Raw genomic sequence first — 19,671 nt, forward strand, 5'->3', positions numbered from 1 at the left:
TCTCCCTCTACTGGCCATTTCTGAAAAATAGCCTGTCTATTCATTGACATTTTGTTTGCATTATCAGCAGATATGTAGCAGGATAGACAAGCTAATGAATTCAGTAGTGATTCTAGGCCTGACAAACACTGAAATTTTTGAAATTTTGGTGAGAAATTCAGTAGATAATGGTAATTATAACCCACAGAAAATGTGAAGAAGTTCTAAAACCAATAAATCAGGATTTATTATAGGGAATTTCATTTTTAAAATATATTTCTATAATGATATACCTTCTTTTAGAAAGTGTTTCCATTCTGTAACTGGGATATATCTATATTCAGTGGAAAATGAGAAATAAGCAAGAGAAAAGGAAATACATTTAGGCTTCTTTTTTTCATTTCATTTTCCACAGAGGATCCATTTTATAGTTTAGACAGTGAACTTGATCTTATAGGTGAAAGTGAGTGATTATAAAACTATAGAGAAATACTTGACATCTTTCACAATTTGATTTCCAAGGCCCACATTTCACTTGTGCTGTGCAAACTGTCATATCTGAAAGGAGAGGCCACCAAGGATTTTGAAAAAGAGGGCTAGCTGGTTATTCAGAAGAAATGATTCTTCATGGTACTTGACTAGAGGAGGACAGTATATATGAGTCACTTGGCTCAGTCATAAGCCTGTTTCCTTCCAGATGCCTCATTCCAACTCTTTGCCATCATGTTGTTGGCTGGCAACTGTTGGCTTTGTGAACCTAGACACTGGCAAATGATTTTTGTTTTCAGGAGGTCTGAATTAAAATTAAGAGGAAAAGTAGTATTGGGAGAGGGAAGTTTGTTTTCTCTACCTGGATTCTGACATGAGAAAAATAAAGTTATCTTTTTTCACAGAGAAGAAAATAAAAACCCACATGGTTGTTTTTAATGTAGTTGAAACCACCCATATTGTGACTGAAAACAAAATCCTCTAAAATTATTTAGCATGGATACCTAATTAGTCAGACAATGAACTTAGGCTGTTTTTATTTCAGCTCTTAAAGGTAAGGTTTTGTGGTCTGTCGTAAGTAAAACTCATAACATTAAAAGGGAAACAATCCAAACAAATGCTAAGTATGAAATATAAATACACTAGGGATTATAGAAAAGACAGAATCAAAATAGAAAAACAGAGCAAAAACATTTTTTAAAATTTGTCAGTATCTTTTTGTCATTCTTAATAATGACTGAAATATGGTCTTAAAATCATAGCTATATTCTATGAGTACTTGTTTTGGGCAATACGGTATCCTAATAAGCATGTTACTGTATCCTAATAAGCATGTTACTGTTACATAAGTGATATATAATACATAGTTTTGTTTTTGACATCTGAGGCTCAAACAGAGTAACATGATGTGGCCCATACAGATTGTAATTAGTCAAGCAGGATTCCTGACTCAGGTCTCTATGATCCCAAAGTCCTTGCCACTTTCTCTGTATGCCATTACCTGTATAATTACTGTATAATTGGTGAGCTGACTATTTATCTGTAGAATTCAAACCAACCTGTTCACTTTAGGGCAGGGTGGGTACTGAAAACTTGCACTTTTCTATTTTTTTCATATACTTTATATTTTTTCTCTCAGCAGATCAACATGAAATAATTGTCATTCCAACAAACAGAGAAAATAATATGAAAAATGGAGTGAGGGGAACAGAAATCAATGTAGCAGGCGTTGCCAAAAATAACAACGTGGACATAGAAGTTGACAGACTATCAAATTATCAGGCATATAAAACTGATACTGCTGGATGTTACAAAGAAAATCTTTCTGTTTCATCAGCACCAGATCAAAACCTGATTCAACCCAGTGCAGAAAAGACAAAAATGCAAGATGCGGCAATTCAGACAATCCCTTCCTGTGACAGTTTTGATGGGGATCAGCAAGATCATAATTTGTCTGACGTCAAAGTTGATGAAAGTGTGCAAACTTCAAGTAACAACAAATCAACTCAACGCTTATCTTTGAGCCCACAAGATTCTGTAGATATCTCAGGAGAATTCAGGAGTCAGGGCCCCCTTGTACATACAGAGGAGCAACTCACCATAAAAGATCCATCTTGTGCAGGTGGTAATGACAATCTTTTGCCTCCTGTAGATGGAACTGATAAAAATTCAACAGCTTATGTAAAGAATTATCCATTTTACAGACAAGATTATATTCCCAAGCCAAAACCTTCAAATGAAATTACAAGAGAGTACATACCCAAAATTGGGATGACTACTTATAAAATAGTGCCTCCCCGATCCCTAGAAATATCCAAAGATTGGGAATCGGAAACCATAGGGTATAAAAATGATCAAGAGATACATACTTTAGGGAAAAAGGACACTTATGAGAATGTGAAAGAAACAACAGTCCAAACAGAAGATCTCCTCATTTCTGAAAGCCCAAAGGAGTCACAAGCAGACCTGAAATCAAAGCCTACCCTGAGAACAGAGCAGCAGATGCAAAGTGAGGAGAGCTTAACCCGCAGCAGAATGGTGAATCCTCTGAAACCTCCCAGAATGACGAGTGACACTGGCACGGCTCCTTTTGCGCCAAAATTGGAAGATATAAACAATATTTTGGAGTCAAAATTTAAATCGCGGGTTTCAAATCCCCACTCCAAACCAAGCGCTTTTTTCTTGCAGATGCAAAAAAGAGTTTCAGATCACTATGTGACATCTGCAGCCGCCAAGAGTGTTCAAGCTGCCTCTAATCCTGCTCCAAAGGAATTAATAAAGAAAGAGGTGGAAGGAGATACAATACCTCCTCCAGAGCCAGCTCTTTCTCCCTTAAGTAAAACTATTCAATCTCTTCCACAGACACACATTCAAAACACTGATGATGACAGCAATCAGAAGCCTACTGAAACCTCTCCTCCTGTGGCCTCTCCGCCGCCTCCACCTCCCCCTCCTCCCGTGGCCGCCCCGCTTCCCCCTCCTCCCGTGGCCTCCCCCCTTCCCCCTCCTCCCGTGGCCTCCCCCCTTCCCCCTCCCCCCGTGGCCGCCCCGCTTCCCCCTCCTCCCGTGGCCTCCAAACCGGTTCCTCTGCCCAAGAGTCAGTTAGCAATGCCGAATCTGAGAACTCTGAAGACTTTTGGTGCCCCACGACCATACTCCAGCTCTGCTCCTTCACCGTTTGCCCTCGCTGTGGTGAAACGGTCACAGTCTTTCAGCAAAAGCCCTACAGAGTCATGCAGCGAGGAGACCAAGGGTGCCTCTGCCAGAACTCCAACTGATGCAGAGAAAGGGAAGGTTCCTTCTGTAAATACATCTGGGAACATGCCACAACTAGGTGTGAGTGATAAGGTAAATGTAGCCTTTTATAAAACAGGGGATTCTTATACAACATGACTTCAATGGGTTTAAAAAGCCTGTGTGTGACTTAATTCATAATCTGCAATGAAGATGCTGTAGGGGGAAAAAAATGAGTAGTAATACATAGAATCTGATTATTTACTCTCAGTCATTATAATTCATTTAATTTAATCAGATATTACTATAAGGTCATTAAATAATCACCTCATTTGCAAATATTTAGTTTCTTTGCTCATACATTTGTATACCGTACTATAGTTCTGACTAGTTTTCTGTGTTTTGCTTATTTCAGTTTGTTGAAAACTTTCCTGGATGTTCTGGTTTACTTTATTTTCTTCTCCAATTCTCCATAATAGCAAAACAAATTGTTGTAATTATATAAAAACATAAGCAGCATCAAAGACTAGATAAAATAACCAAACATATCTCAGCTCTGCACTTTGTCATATACACTCAACCTGAGCTTACCAAATATTGTTATATATAATTTAAATTAAAATCAGTTTAAATATGTAATTTTCTTTTTTTAATATAAATTTATTTAATTGGAGGCTAATTACTTTATAATATTGTACTGGTTTTGCCATACATCAACATGAATCCACCACGGGTGTACACGTGTTTCCCACCTGAACCCCCCTCCCACCTCCCTCCCCATACCATTTCTCTGGGTCATCCCAGTGCACCAAGCATCCTGTATCATGCATCGAACCTTGACTGGCAATTCATTTCACATATGATATTTTACATGTTTCAATGCCATTCTCCCAAATCATCCCACCCTCTCCCTCTCCCACAGAGTCCAAAAGACTGTTCTATACATCTGTGTCTCTTTTGCTGTCTTGCATACAGGGTTATCGTCACCATTTTTCTAAATTCCATATATATGTGTTAGTATACTGTATTAGTGTTTTTCTTTCTGGCTTACTACTGTGTACAATAGGCTCCAGTTTCATCCACCTCATTAGAACTGATTCAAATGTATTCTTTTTAATGGCTGAGTAATATTCCATTCTGTATATGTACCACAGCTTTCTTATCCATTCATCTGCTGATGGACATCTAGGTTGCTTCCATGTCCTGGCTATTAGAAACAGTGCTGCGATGAACATTGGGGTACATGTGTCTCTTTCAATTCTGGTTTCCTCGGTGTGTATGCCCAGCAGTGGGATTGCTGGGTCATAAGGCAGTTCTATTTCCAGTTTTAAGGAATCTATATACTGTTCTCCATAGTGGCTTACTAGTTTGCATGCCCACCAACAGTGTAAGAGGGTTCCCTTTTCTCCACACCCTTTCCAGCATTTATTGCTTGTAGACTTTTGGATCCCTCCCATTCTGACTGGCGTGAAATGGTACCTCATTGTGATTTTGATTTGCATTTCTCTGATAATGAGTGATGTTGAGCATCTTTTCATGTGTTTGTTAGCTATCTGTATGTCTTTGGAGAAATGTCTGTTTAGTTCTTTGGCCCATATTTTGATTGGGTCATTTATTTTTCTGGAATTGAGCTGCAGGAGTTGCTTGTATATTTTTGAGATTAAGTCTTTGTCAGTTGCTTCATTTGCTATTATTTTCTCCCATTCTGAAGGCTGTCTTTTTACCTTTCTTATAGTTTCCTTTGTTGTGCAGAAGCTTTTAATTTTAATTAGATCCCATTTGTTTATTTTTGCTTTTATTTCCAATATTCTGGGAGGTGGATCATATCATAGAGGATCCTGCTGTAATTTATGTCGGAGAGTGTTTTGCCTATGTTGTCCTCTAGGAGTTTTATAGTTTCTGGTCTTACATTTAGATCTTTAATCCATTCTGAGTTTATTTTTGTGTATGGTGTTAGAAAGTGTTCTAGTTTCATTCTTTTACAAGTGGTTGACCAGTTTTCCCAGCACCACTTGTTAAAGAGATTGTCTTTTCTCCATTGTATATTCTTGCCTCCTTTGTCGAAGATACGGTGTCCATAGGTGCATGGCTTTATCTCTGGGCTTTCTATTTTGTTCCATTGATCTATATTTCCGTCTTTGTGCCAGTACCATACTGTCTTGATGACTGTGGCTTTGTAGTGGAGCCTGAAGTCAGGCAGGTTGATTCCTCCAGTTCTGTTCTTCTTTCTCAAGATTGCTTTGGCTATTTGAGGTTTCTTGTATTTACATACAAATTGTGAAATTATTTGTTCTAGCTCTGTGAAAAATACTGTTTTCTGTTTTGTTAATTCAGTGTCAACATTCCAGTTATATGTATGTTGACCAAAATATCACTTAACCACCATCTAACCTTCAGTTCAGTTGTGTCCGACTCTCTGCGACCCCATGAACTGCAGCACACCAGGCCTCCCTGTCCATCACCAACTCCCAGAGTTCACTCAAACTCACGTCCATCCAGTTGGTGATGCCATCCAGCCATGTCATCCTCTGTTGTCCCGTTCTCCTCCTGCCCCCAATCCCTCCCAGCATCAGAGTCTTTTCCAATGAGTCAAGTCTTCGCATGAGGTGGCCAAAGTACTGGTTTCAGCTTTAGCATCATTCCTTCCAAAGAACATCCAGGACTGATCTCCTTTAGAATGGACTGGTTGGATCTCCTTGCAGTCCATGAGACTCTCAAGAGTCTTCTCCAACACCACAGTTCAAAAGCATCAATTCTTCGGTGCCCAGCTTTCTTTATAGTCCAACTCTCACATCCATACATGACTACTGGAAAAACCATAGCCTTGACTAGACAGACCTTTGTTGGCAAAGTAATGTTTCTGCTTTTGAATATGCTGTGTAGGCTGGTCATAACTTTCCTTCCAAGGAGTAAGCATCTTTTAATTTCCTGGCTGCAATCACCATCTGCAGTGATTTTGGAGGCCCCCCAAAATAAAGTCTGACATTGTTTCCCCATGTATTTCCCATGAAGTGATGGGACCAGATGCCATGATCTTCATTTTCTGAATGTTGAGCTTTAAGCCAACTTTTTCACTCTCCCCTTTCACTTTCATCAAGAGGCTTTTTAGTTCCTCTTGACTTTCTGCCATAAGGGTGGTGTCATCTGCATATCTGACCTTAGTGATGTACAAAAGGAGAATTTGTTGACTTCATGTTGGATCAACTAAATGATATAATTTGCTAGACTCAAGTAGTATAGTTAGAGGATGCAATTCACAGTATGAATTATGATAATTCCCATGCGATTAAAAAAATACATTGTGTACTTTTTCTGATGTGTTTAAAGAATACTTTCATATTTGTATGACAGTTCCAGAAGTATTTTATGCTACTTTTTCAAACACGCCCAGAGTAACAGAACATTAACCATGTTGCCAAGTAAAGATTTTTCCATAATTTAAAGGAATATTTACCTTGAAAAATATTTCTTTATAGTTTGTATTTTTGTTTATTACTTTGATATCATATCAGAAAGATATATATGATCTAGAGATTAATTCTTTACTTGGGAGCAAAGCCTGTGTTTTTTTTCTTAGAATGGAATACCATTTCTAAACAACAGAAGCTTGATTTAGATAATACAGTTTTTGAGCCATTGCCTGAGTTCTGTTTAACTCATCTTTTATAAAGATATTTATTTGGCAGTTTGAAAAAGACATTTTTAAGATTGTTTGAATACAGTTGCCAGTGAAATCAGTTACTAAATATTCCTTCCTAAGAAGTTTAATTAAAGTTTTGATTCTTAAATTTCTAATATTTATTTTCAGTCTCATGGGAAAAATAAAACATGGGCATCACTTCATCCCAGTGACTTCCAGAAAGACAAAATAAGCTGTTACATAGTCATTAATACTTCTTTATTAGAAGATGTGTTAGGTTCAACCAGTATGAAATTGCCAATATTTGTCCATTTGTACCATCAAAAATAACTTCATAATACTAATATATTGGAACTATGAAAATGGGTTTGTTTTTGTTTTTTTAAGTCTGTGGATTTTTATTATTACTTTGTCTCTTCTGACTCTATTGGAGAAATCAGGATTATTTCATTTACTCAAGGACAGTAAAATTACCACTGCACTGTGAAACAAAGAGACATATCACTTTTCTTCCTTAGCCTCCTGAGTTCAAAATGAGGGAAAGTAAGGCCCTTGTCTTCCAGTTGAGCCTGACATCAGATATAACTCAGTGGATGAGGAAATAGTTTAAGAACACCCATTTGCTACACTGGTGTTTTAAAGAGCTATTGATGATGAAAGTGTTTTGAACAGTGGTCCATTCTTCACCTGGTATTCATATAACGTTCACATTTATTTTTACAGGAAAATAACTCTGCGCATAATGAACAGAATCCTCAAATACCATCTCCAACTGACTGCCCGTCGGTCACCCTTAAGAGGCAAAGTTCTGTGACATTCCAAAGCTCTGACCCAGAACAGATCCGACAGAGCTTGCTGACTGCAATTCGTTCTGGAGAGGCTGCTGCCAAACTGAAAAGGGTAAGTTTTCTTTATCAGATGGGTGACATTGGGTTTATTTTCAACAGTGTCAAACTAATACTTAGGGGAAATTGTTTTCTGGCTTTTAAATCTGAACAGGGAAGATGCCAGAAGTTCCTCTTTTATAAGTCAAGGGTCATTTTGAAGCATAAGTTGAGAGTCTAGAGTGTTACACATCCTTAAATCTATGTCAGGTCTATTTTCCAAACACGGGCCAGGTGCAGAAAGCAAGTTTTGCTCATTATTATATAACTATATATAGAAAGTGCCCCGGAAAGTGCCTCTTATTTTAAGAAACTGTGTTAGCACAGCAAGAAAGAGTCTTTTGGAAAGAAAGTCCCTCCTTTACTCCAGAAAAGCTGTGCTATTGTAAGAGCCTGCAAGTTTTCAGTCCTGGCTCCTATAGTAATCAGCTACTACCGTACTGATTGGCTGGTTAAGGGGGGAGGAGTTTTATAGGCTAAACTAAAAAAATGAAGGGAAAATCTAGGGAATTTAGATGATACCTAATGCAGAAATTCAAGTTTTAATAATATACTGCGAGAGTCTAGCTTCAACTGACATGAGAGCAAGGTAACACACTCTGTTCTGGAAAGCATCACAGGGAGTTATTACAGATGAGTTTCCTCTCTGTCGTTCTCATCCTCTGAAACAGGATGTAGTGAAGCCTTAAGCCTGGCACCATGACTTGGACTTCCCAGAGGCTGCAGTCTCCCCTAAATGTCTTTCTTGTTCCCCTTAGTCATCTTGGTTGCAAGTTCCTCAACACCAAGACAAGAAAAGTACTCATTATTTCACTGACTCCCTAGGCATTTCATTTTGTGAATTGCTTTTCTAATCATTTTAGAAGCTATTTAGAGAAAAGTAAGAGACTTGTTGAGCAAATCACTGAACTCAACAAAAATGAAATTTGCGAAGGAACAGGAATGCTGCGAAGATAAAAAAAAGGGGAAGGCATTCGTGAACGTCAGTCAGCTTCCTAGTGGGTTTCAGTGGAGCCCTGAGTGACGGCCGTTTGCCCAGAGGACTTAGCATTCCCATCTGGGCACACATGGTGGGTGACAAGGCAAAATATTGTGTGCTGTCAGGAGTGGAGGAAACACAAAGGAATAATTCAGGGGGGTAGGTCTGAATTTCGTAGATTATTTGTAGAATTTGAGTTGAGTCCCAGGCAGCAAACAACAGCAGCAAAAAAGGAATATTGAAATTGGTATTTCACAGGTCATGACATTTATACTTTTGGGGGGAAATATGTTCCTGTAAATAAATTGTGCATTCTCATTCATGAAAATAATTCTATTTCTAATTCTGTTTCTAATTTTATAAATTAGAGTTTCAAAGTTCTCAATTCAGTAAATTTGATAAGCATTTTTTAAAAACAGAAAAATACCAAACACTGTACTAGATACTGAGGATACAAAATTGAGTCAAATGAAGCCTCTGCCTTCTGGGTGTTCAGAGCCAGGGATCCTCACGCTCACAGCAGAATAGAAAATAACTGCAGTATCTTTGTATTAAATCAGTGGATGTATTATTAATAATCAGTTTCAATGAACTAATGGCAAAAAATAATGCATTAAGTTGGAAATGCCTTTTAGGCCAACAGAATCATATAGGCAGGCAGCTGTATACTTGGTGTGTTATGGGCCCTGATTTGGCAGTCTCTTCACAGATAAAGCTCTCATTGCTTCCAGAACGAGCTGGATGTGAATCAACACAGAAAGCAGGCCCTAAATGATGATCCTATAATTGTATCCTATTTATTACTCATTACTTTAGGTTCTATTGAATCTAAATTTTATCTCTTTCAGTAGGAGGTTATTGATAGCTCTGACTCTCTATAATGCCAGCTCCTAAATTCTGTTTAATGAAAATCCCTTACATAATCCTTTTGCTTCCTCTAAAGAAAGACACGGGGTCTAGTGGAGTTTATCATATCTATATGCCATGATTAACATCTTCACTTCTAGTTATATATGCTAACAATGTGTTTCAATGTGCCAAGACTCAAGAATATTGTTTGTAATAGCTCCAAATACATATAATCTTAATATCCAAAAATGGTGGAATAAATAGTGGTATATTTAAAGCATGGACTATCAAATGGCAATAAATTAGATAAGATATACTAAAGATAACAATGTAGATATGTGTAAAGATATGTGTAAAGTTGACAGCATGCAAAACTGAATTATATAGTGATACATGCATAGGTGGCAATTATTCCTAAGTGTTGGGAAATAATTACAAAAGTCACAATAGGGTTACTTCCAGAGGGGAAGGAAAAGGGTTGTTAGAGGTTTATTGGAGCAAGACTGGAACACAATTTAAGAGGGAACCAAAAAAATTAGTAATCAGGATAAATATTGTTTCTTTTTTCCCAAGATAAATATATCTTAATGCAAAAATCCATGATAAAGTCAAAATTTTAAATAAAGACAAGATCAGGAGGGAGCTGGAGGTATTCTTTCTCTTGACCTGGGTGGTGGGCTACATATATGTCCATTTTCATTGTGCTGTTCAATGCACATCTCTGTACATGTATTATATTTCAAAAAATTGCAGAAGGTGGTAGAAACAGACACAAGGCTCTAATTTCTTACGCTTTTTTCCTTTCTTACGCTAATTTCTTTCTTGTGCTTAAGTCCCATATTTCTGTGCTGTTCTGAACATGTCTCTTGGTTTGTTTTAAATTCTAACATTTCTTTTATAGAACAACAGTTATAGTGCCAAACAAAATCTCCAGTGATTTTGACAGTGGGTTTAGACTGTTCATCAGAAAGTTGGCTCTGTGTTTGCCTGTATCTTGGCACCCAAATGTTCACTTTAAGTCCAGGTTATGGCTCTTGTTCATACTTGAGCAATTAACCTTCATTATATAGTTGGTTCACATTAGAACAATTATCTAGTTGATAGCTCTAGTGTAAATGTAGTCATGAATTTTCATGTTTCTGAAGGCTTTTTTTTCCTGCACCTTACCCCCATCTCAACCTGCATATAATCATGGTGATTTGTCTTGTCTTCATATAAAGCATTACTACATCCAGCATAGTATTTTATAAAATGTGTTTGATGTTAAGACATACATATCTGTTTTTGTGCTGAGTTGCTCAGTCGTGTTGGATTCTTTGCGACCCTATGAACTGTACCCTGCTAGACTCCTCTGTCCATGGGATTTCCCAGGCAAGAATACAAGAATGGGTTGCCATTTCCTACTCCCAGAAGCTGTACAGTGCAGCCAAAACAAAAAAAAGACTACACAGAATTTGTGTGAAAGAACCATAGCTTATTTGTTCCTTATTGGTAGACATTTAACTGGATTCTAGTTTTTTATCCTATAAACGATGTTACAATGAGCATCTTTATTTGTAGATATTTAGAGCCATTTGTATCGTTTTTTAGTGCTTAAACCAAATTTTCTTTTACTTTACAAAGAATGTGAGAACTTCAGTTTTGGCAAGAATTACAAAAATAACCCCTCACACACAGACTTTTCAGACCAAGACCGCATAGCAAAAAGCCATTACCTGTCTGTTGGCTGCACTTGGAAAGTAATCCCACACAAGTACTGAAAAGCATGCAGACAGGTGTTCTTCCTCTGGTGGCAACTTCTTTTCCTTAGCTGTTTTGTTTCAGGTGGATGGTTGTCAACCATTCTACTCCATCCTGGGTTCCTAAGATAGTCAAGAAAATTGACTAGTTTGGATTACTTAACTTTGTTTAGTAAAAGGCAACAAATGAAGCACCAGGAAACCAAAGCCAACTAAATTTGCCAATTTTATTTTCCTTTCCACTAACTTACTCTGTTGCTAGGCAGAATCTGGCCTTTTGTACAACTTCAGTTCTCTGCTTGGGAGAAGAGGATAATGTTTGGTTAGGAAGCTAAGCTAGTCAAATTATAATCAAGAGATAAATCAATTCCCTTAAAATATTGTTATATTTTACATGTAATATTTTAAAATACTATACCTGCTTACTATGTAGAATCCAGATAATTTTCTTCTACATTCTTATAAATAATGTTGGAATTTCAAGCTATTTAGGAAATTTTGATTTAGTGGTTTTTATTTACTTACAGCTTATAAACAGGAAACTTTGCCATAGAATTTTGGAACTTAGGAATGTATTTGCAGTTTTGGCATAACAGTCACAAGTTTGACATTTTTAGCCCTTCAAATGAAGGCATTTTAAAAACCAAAGCTATTTTTTCTTATAAATAAGGGGTACCTGGGAGAGAGTAACTTCAAGTTAATATCATCAATATGAAAATTACAGAATTCATTGCTCTGTGGGGATTCACTATGTTTTTCTACATTCTCCAATGTACTTTGAGGGAACCAGAACTAATCTAGCTAAAAATGCGCTTTAACAGCTTGGCCTGCAGTCTGTTTATGCTCTTGTCCTTTGAGTTGATTTGGTAATTTTGTAAAGACTAAGATGTGTTAATGGATTATTTAACTTGTTTGTTGTAGAAATAACTAATTTTTAATTTCATGGTAGAATGAACATTTATTCTTGATTATTTGAAATTTATTGAATGACATGAAATTTTAGTATTAAGCAGAAATTAAAATGTTGGTAACTGATGAAAATTCACAGACAGCTGTCCAATTTTACATTGATTGCTGCAAAGTGTGTTTCTTTCTCTTAGGTTACAGTTCAATCAAATACAATATATGTGAATGGAAAGTCAAGACTCAGCCGTTCTGTGTCCCTTGATTCCCCGGGTAACCGTTAAATGTTGCCCTGCCATGCCACACTTCACCACCTCTGCTGCGCAGAACAACTTCATACTGATGGAGAATGTTAGCAAATGTATATTGAGATATACACTAATATATTATCTATTAAAGCCTAAGAATTTGTGCTGTGACTTTTAATGCCAAAAGAAGAATTACCAGAATTTATAATTTATAATAATAAGTTTGGCCTTTTTTGCCTTAAGAACTGAATGTGCTGCTTCAGAACTTTAAGACAAGGTGTTGATAACTCATTTCTTCAAATGAGAAATAGTCACTTTTTGTTGATTTCATTTATTTTCCCCTTATTAACACATTATCTACAATGGTGACTTAGACAAAAGGATAAATTAGGATTCAGACTTATTTATGTGACACCTAAATAGCTAGGCAAACATAGATCTGACATTTGCTGTCTCAGCGTTACAGTTTAATTGGAAATGTTTTTAAGTTATATTAAAGCCTGTTTGTGCTGAAAGTTTGATCTAGAAAACTAATGATATCAATAAGTATATTCAGTTTAACAGTTAATTTCAATGATGAATCAGTGTGCAGGTCTTATCTTGCACATTCTTTATGTAATTACAAAATCAGTGTCAAGTTTATCAAAAAGCTCATAGTATTTTAATATTTTATTAACATGGACACTTAAGTTTTTTAATCTTTAGAACTTAAGTTGCTCAAGGAGAATTTTAAATATTTTCTGTATATAATTATAACATTATTGTCACACAGATTTTGCACATTTTATGTGCCAGAAGCCTTAAAATTCTTCCTGTGAAAATGTTGATATATTGTGACAGTTATTTCAAATTCGATATGTAGAGAAGAATAGGGGTTAGTTTATGTCCATATTGGAAAACTTTAAAAGATTACTTGGAGGTTTCAGAAATCCTGGTTTTAATTATAGTGATAAAGTCATTATGTAGTTCAGAAGCTAATATTCTAAATAATACATATTTACATTAAAGTTAAAATTGTTAAGCAAAACAATGCCTAACTTGTTGGCTTGTAATGATTCTGGGATGTGAAGCTTGTTGATGTTCTGTTCCTACCTGAAGAATTTAATTGCTTGCTTATTCTAAATGCCTTGTCAAACAAACTGATGTTACATTAGTTACTGGGATATCTGCCTCTTTGGAAAATATGTTGATTTTTCCCCTGTTTAATAAAAGCAAGTTATATATTTGGGATGCTTTTTTAAAATGCAGTGTGTGTCAATCAGGTATTTATACATTTCACCTGATTTCATCTCCATCAGCCAGTAAATATACTGAGACCATGCATTCATCAGGGCTCTCTAGTATACATAAGCCCACATGTTCAAACTCCAAAAACCACCACCACCACCACCACCCACACATTCTAACTTCAAAATGCATAACATGCTTGGCAGAGTTTCTGACACAGAGAGAGTACACATTAGGTTAAATACTGCTGCTATTACCTTGAATCAGACTTGAAGAGACGTACATATATGGAAACCTGTTACATCATTATAAACCAATAGGGAAAGGAGTGACTTTTTTGAAAAATTGTGTTTGATTATCCTCTTAGAAAAAAAATAAATTTGGATTCGTACCTCAAACTAGGAACAAATATATTTGAGTTAAAGTTTTGAGATTAATATTTTAAAACTTAAATGAATATATTCAACATTTTTCAGACATCAGAATAGGCAAATTAAATAAGACAAAGGCACAGTCATAGAAGATATACATTTACAAATATTAAAAGGTATATGTACATTAAGTACTATAAAAGTGAAAAAGTAACCCACAAAGCATTTATTGTATATAAGGATTAATTTGTAAAAATGTAAAAATCCCTAAGATTCATGAAACTACTACCCAATAGAAATACGCACACACTGAAAACAAAGGTATTTCTTACAAGAGTAAATCTGAAAGGCTAATAAACATATGGAAAAATACTCTGCACTAATAATCAAGGAAACACAAGTTACAAACCCAAGGAAGTGTACCATATCACACCCAAAATGTAAGTTTCGAAATAGCAAATGTTGTCAAGGACAATGAAATAATGAAGACTTTTTTAACTGTTGGTGGCAAAGTAAACTGGTACAACCATCAAATGTTCAATATTTAATAAAATTAAAGACCTCTTACCACGTTACCTTAAGGAAGTACTTATGTGTGTGCTTGTGTAGATGCCAAGTTGCTCAGTTATGTCTGATTCTTTGCAACCCTATGGACTGTAGCCCACCAGGCTCCTCTGTCCATGGGATTCTCCAGGCAAGAATATTGGAGTAGGTTGCCATGCCCTCCTCCAGGGGATCTTCCCAACCAGGGATTGAACCTGCATCTGTTTTGTCTCCTGCATTGACACACAGGTTCTTTAACACTAGCTCCACCTAAGAAGCGCTATGTGTGTGCTTGAGACATAAAAATGTTCATGGCAGCCTTATATATAAGCAGCAGAAATGAATTCTGACATTCAACACTGATAGTATATTCATATAATAGATTTCTATACAACAGTGAAAATGAATAGTTACGCATATCAACTTGGATACATCTCAAAAATAATGAAGAAAAGTTGTGGAACAATGCTTGTTTTATGATGCCAGTTATATAAAATAAATGCAAAGTGATATTATGTATTATGGCTATAAATACAGAAAAACATAGAATACACATGTTTGCTAGTGGGAATCAAGAAATGAAGACTGGATTGGGGAAATTTATAGGAAGCATCAATTGTAGTAATTTCTTTTTTTTTGTTTTGCCATACATTGACATGAATCTGCCACGGGTGTACATGAGTTCCCAATCCTGAACCCCCCTCCCACCTCCCTTCCCATATCATCTCTCTGGGTCATCCCCGTGCACCAGCCCCAAGCATCCTGTATCCTGTATCGAACCTAGACTGGCGATTCGTTTCTTACATGATAGTATACATGTTTCAATGCCATTCTCCCAAGTCATCCCACCCTCTCCCTCTCCCAGAGTCCAAAAGTCTGTTCTATACATCTGTGTCTCTTTTGCTGTCTCGCATACAGGGTTATGATTACCACCTTTCTAAATTCCATATATATGTGTTAGTATACTGTATTGGTGTATTTCTTTCTGGCTTACTTCACTCTGTATAATCGGCTCCAGTTTCATCCATCTCATTAGAACTGATTCAAATGTATTCTTTTTAATGGCTAAGTAATACTCCCTTGTGTATATGTACCACAGCTTTCTTATCTATTCGTCTGCTGATGGACATCTAGGTTGCTTCCATGTCCAGAAAAATAAATGACCCAATCAAAAAATGGGCCAAAGAACTAAGCAGACATTTCTCCAAAGGAGACCTACAGATGGCTAACACACACATGAAAAGATGCTCAACATCACTCATTATCAGAGAAATGCAAATCAAGACCACAATGAGATACCATTTCACACCAGTCAGAATGACTGCAATCCAAAAGTCTACAAACAATAAATGCTGGAGAGGGTGTGGAGAAAAGGGAACCAACCCTCTTACACTGTTGGTAGGAATGTAAACTAGTACAGCCACTATGGAGAACAGTGTGGCAATTCCTTAAAAAACTGGAAATTGAACTGCCTTATGACCCAGCAATCCCACTGCTGGACATACACACGGAGGAAACCAGAATGAAAGAGACATGTGTACCCCAATGTTCATCGCAGCACTGTTTCTAATAGCCAGGACATGGAAGCAACCTAGATGTCCATCAGCAGATGAATGGATAAGAAAGCTGTGGTTCATTTCTTTTACAAACTGGTTTGAAAACAAGTTTTACTCCAGATTTTAGCATACTTGAAATAGTTTGTAATAAGGATATTTTTTAAAGATCACACAGGACTTAGGGGGATATGTATGAACCATGAATACACATACATTCTGAAAAAAGTTCCCTTATCCACACTATTTTTGAGAAAAGCATGTGCTACATTCTCTCCCCAATTGGGAAAGGAGGTGAAAACTAGTGAAACTAGTGAAAACGATCCATATCCTTAAGTGACAATAAAATGAAGACAAAGGAGTGAGTCAGAACTTTCAATTTTTGTATTTAATTTTTGGCATGTAGGCATTTTTTGCTTTTTCCTTTTTCCCCCCATCAGGTTATTTCTTTATAATACATATTTTTAGAAGCAACTTTATATTTATTTTCATCCTGAATTTGGGGCATCTAAGTATTTTGCTTTTCATTTTCCGCCAGTTTTTCTCTTTACAATACATATTTTTAAGTTACACAGAGTATATAAATTATAGGGTATGAACTGAGATACCCTCTTTTCTGTCTCCAGCATCCCACTCCCCTCTCCAGTGATAACCAACATCAATGTTTTGATATGAATTCCTATATGTAGATATTTATATCAATATATAGGTTTGTTTTGGGCTTTTGTATTTTTACAGGGTTTGTTTTTGTTACTGTTGCTTTTAAGATTTAATACTATTTAGCATCATGGCAACCCCCACTCCAGTGTTCTTGCCTGGAGAATCCCAGGGACGGCGGAGCCTGGTGGGGTCTGTGGGGTTGCACAGAGTCGGACACGACTGAAGCGATTTAGCAGCAGCAGCATCTTCGCTTTGTGCCAGCGATGTTCTGGAAGAGCTTTTCCATTCGCTCATACAGATCTACCCTATCATGCTTCAGTTTGCTGTTCTATTATTTGCTTCTTGCTGTGGTACACAGTTCTGTCGAGAGTTAAGATACTTGGGTTCAAATCATATGTCTGCCATTTATGAATCATGGGGATTATTTTATCTGTGCCTCTTTACCTATGAAAAATTGAATTAGTAAACTTACCTCATGGTGATGGTTGTAAAGTGAAGTGAAAGTTGCTTAGTCATGTCCAACTCTTTGCCACCCCATGGACTATAGAGTCCATGGAATTCTCCAGCCCAGAATACTGGAGCACTGGAGATCCCTTCTCCAGGGGATCTTCCTAACCCAGGGACTGAACCCAGGTCTCCAGTGTTGTAGGCAGATTCTTTACCAGCTGAGCAACAAGGAAGTCCAAGAATACTGGAATGGGTAGCCTATCCCTCCTCCAGAGGAGCTAAAACTACCTGTATTAAATACTACTATTAGTGAACAGGTATTATTTATCTAATAATCTAATCTATTTCCCATCCTCCTCAAGAGTGACCTTCCCTCTCATTTTAAGATCAGATCTGGCTTTGGCCTGAGACACCAGAATCCACACTCTGCTAGTTGGTCCAAGTCCTTGAATGAGACCAGCCATTCTCCTGAGACCTAATGTTGCTTGTCCTTGAAACTTAAAAGAATTGCAGTTGATACAATTATTTGTCTAGTGCCAGTTCATTTCTTACCCACTACTAGTAGAGACAAAAAACCACAAGAGTTAAGAAACTCATCATTTTTTACTATTCATTGTCTGTCATAAATGTCTTCAAAGAAAAGGGAACTTGCAATTAGGGGTCACAATGAAGATTTCCATGAATAGAATGTTTTTCTTAGATGATATTTTATGTAAAAATAGCTAATTTATGTAGTGTTTGAGTTTACACAGAACTTTTATATTATTTGATCCACACAAAGAAATTGCTACTTTACAAAGGTCACACAACCAGACAAGTGACCGAATCCCACATCTCATTTCCAGTCTGCTCTTTCCTGTGGCCAAACTGTGTAAATGATGGAGAATCTGGGGCTAGATTTCAAAGGACACTTGATTAGGGACCTACTCGTTCCAGATCTTCAGTTGGTCTTGCTTTTCTCTTAAATGTTACCACTTTCCTGCCAGTTTTCTTCCTTAACACCTCAGACTCTTCATATGGATAGATACATTTTGTTTATGGCAAGAAAAAATGCCACCATGTGCTCTCTCAAAAGAATTTTCTGACAGGTATTTCAAGAGAAATTGTGAAACATTCTGACAATTTGTGTAGAACTGTTGGCATTTCTGCTTCCACAAACTGGAGAAATTCATTTGGATGCCTCACAAATTACTCATCTTGCAGCAAAAGTGCTAGAATTCCAAACTTATAGTTTTCAAGTCAAGGCATCTCTTTACCTCCCAACTGATCCTTATGTTCCTACCCACTCCTTGTGGTAGATGGCAGTGATGGCCCCGATTCTTTACCACACCTGCATCTACACCTTTTGCCACATGACTTTGTACTTCCTTTCACTAAAGAGACATGGCCTATTTCCCCACCCAGAGAAATAGGTTTCGTGACTAATAGAATGAGGTGAAAATGACGCAGTGCCCGTTCTGAGACCAGATATCCAAGGGTGCATGTTTTTGCTTGCTCTTCCTGTGCCTGAAATGCTACTGTGAGACATCTCTGGGTTGGCTGAATGGTCCTTAAATTAAGGATGCGCGATGCAGAGAGCAGTGCTACCAACTGAGGTCAGTCTACAGCATTCAACAGTCAGAGCCCTAGACATGAGCAAGTTCAATCAAGATTAGCAGGGCCACAGAGCTGCCCCTGGTATGTAAGCAATCAATATTTACCAACTAGCGATGCCCTCAAGGTCCCATGGTTGACTGTTATACAGCATTAATGTGGCAATAGATTCAATACATCCTTTTAAACAAATATACATGTGACTGCAACCCAAAATATCAATTCATCCAATTGGTTCAGATTCACACGCCCTATTTTCCCCAGAGTTCCACACATTCTTTACTAAATCCATCAAAAATATACCTCTGAATCTCTCTTTAGCTCCCAGCTGGCTCAAAAAATCATTCTAACTTAAAAATTCCTTTATTACTGGTGGTACAGAAATATTTTCTTTCTCTTTCTCACCTCTCAATTTATCTTCAGAACTGGGAGAATGAGAGATCCAATATCAAAGAGATCCACAACCCCCTTAGAAACTCTTTGGACTTGTTTTTTATACAGTTGCCAAATAAAATAAAGATTTCCCAGCTAAATATGAATTTCAATGATAAACAATGAATTATTTTTAAGTCTAGGCATGTCCCATGCAATCTTTGGGAGAAACACTAAAAAATTAATCACTGATCTGAAATTTAAATTTAACTGGACATCCTATATTTTTCTTTGCCAAATCTGGCAACCCTACTCTTTCAAGAAAGTCTAGAAGGAGGATATGAAGCATCCCACATGTGGGGAAAGGAGAGAGCAGGCCCAGCCAAGTCAGGAAACTGGAAAGTGACCTTGTGGAAGAGTGACTCAACCTTTATTCTCTTTGGTAATTCACCATCAGAGAAA

At 37.0% G+C, this 19,671-nt stretch overlaps 1 protein-coding gene across 8 annotated transcripts in view; it reads left to right on the top strand.

Annotated features, from left to right (window-relative positions):
* Positions 1 to 13,686, top strand: part of COBLL1 (cordon-bleu WH2 repeat protein like 1) — a 167,203-nt gene extending 153,517 nt beyond the window's left edge. For 4 of the 8 annotated variants that reach the window (XM_069574305.1, XM_069574312.1, XM_069574309.1 and 1 more), the window contains 3 exons: positions 1,607 to 3,315; positions 7,565 to 7,741; positions 12,393 to 13,686. In XM_069574305.1, the coding sequence (XP_069430406.1) occupies positions 1,607 to 3,315; positions 7,565 to 7,741; positions 12,393 to 12,479 (1,973 nt within the window). In that variant the 3' untranslated portion in view covers positions 12,480 to 13,686. The remainder of the gene's footprint in view (positions 1 to 1,606; positions 3,316 to 7,564; positions 7,742 to 12,392) is intronic. The other 4 variants (XM_069574306.1, XM_069574307.1, XM_069574311.1 and 1 more) reach the window with 1 other exon arrangement.
* Positions 13,687 to 19,671: the final 5,985 nt, after the last annotated feature.

Source organism: Ovis canadensis, chromosome 2, assembly GCF_042477335.2.
Source record: "Ovis canadensis isolate MfBH-ARS-UI-01 breed Bighorn chromosome 2, ARS-UI_OviCan_v2, whole genome shotgun sequence".
NCBI classification, from domain to species: domain Eukaryota; kingdom Metazoa; phylum Chordata; class Mammalia; order Artiodactyla; family Bovidae; genus Ovis; species Ovis canadensis.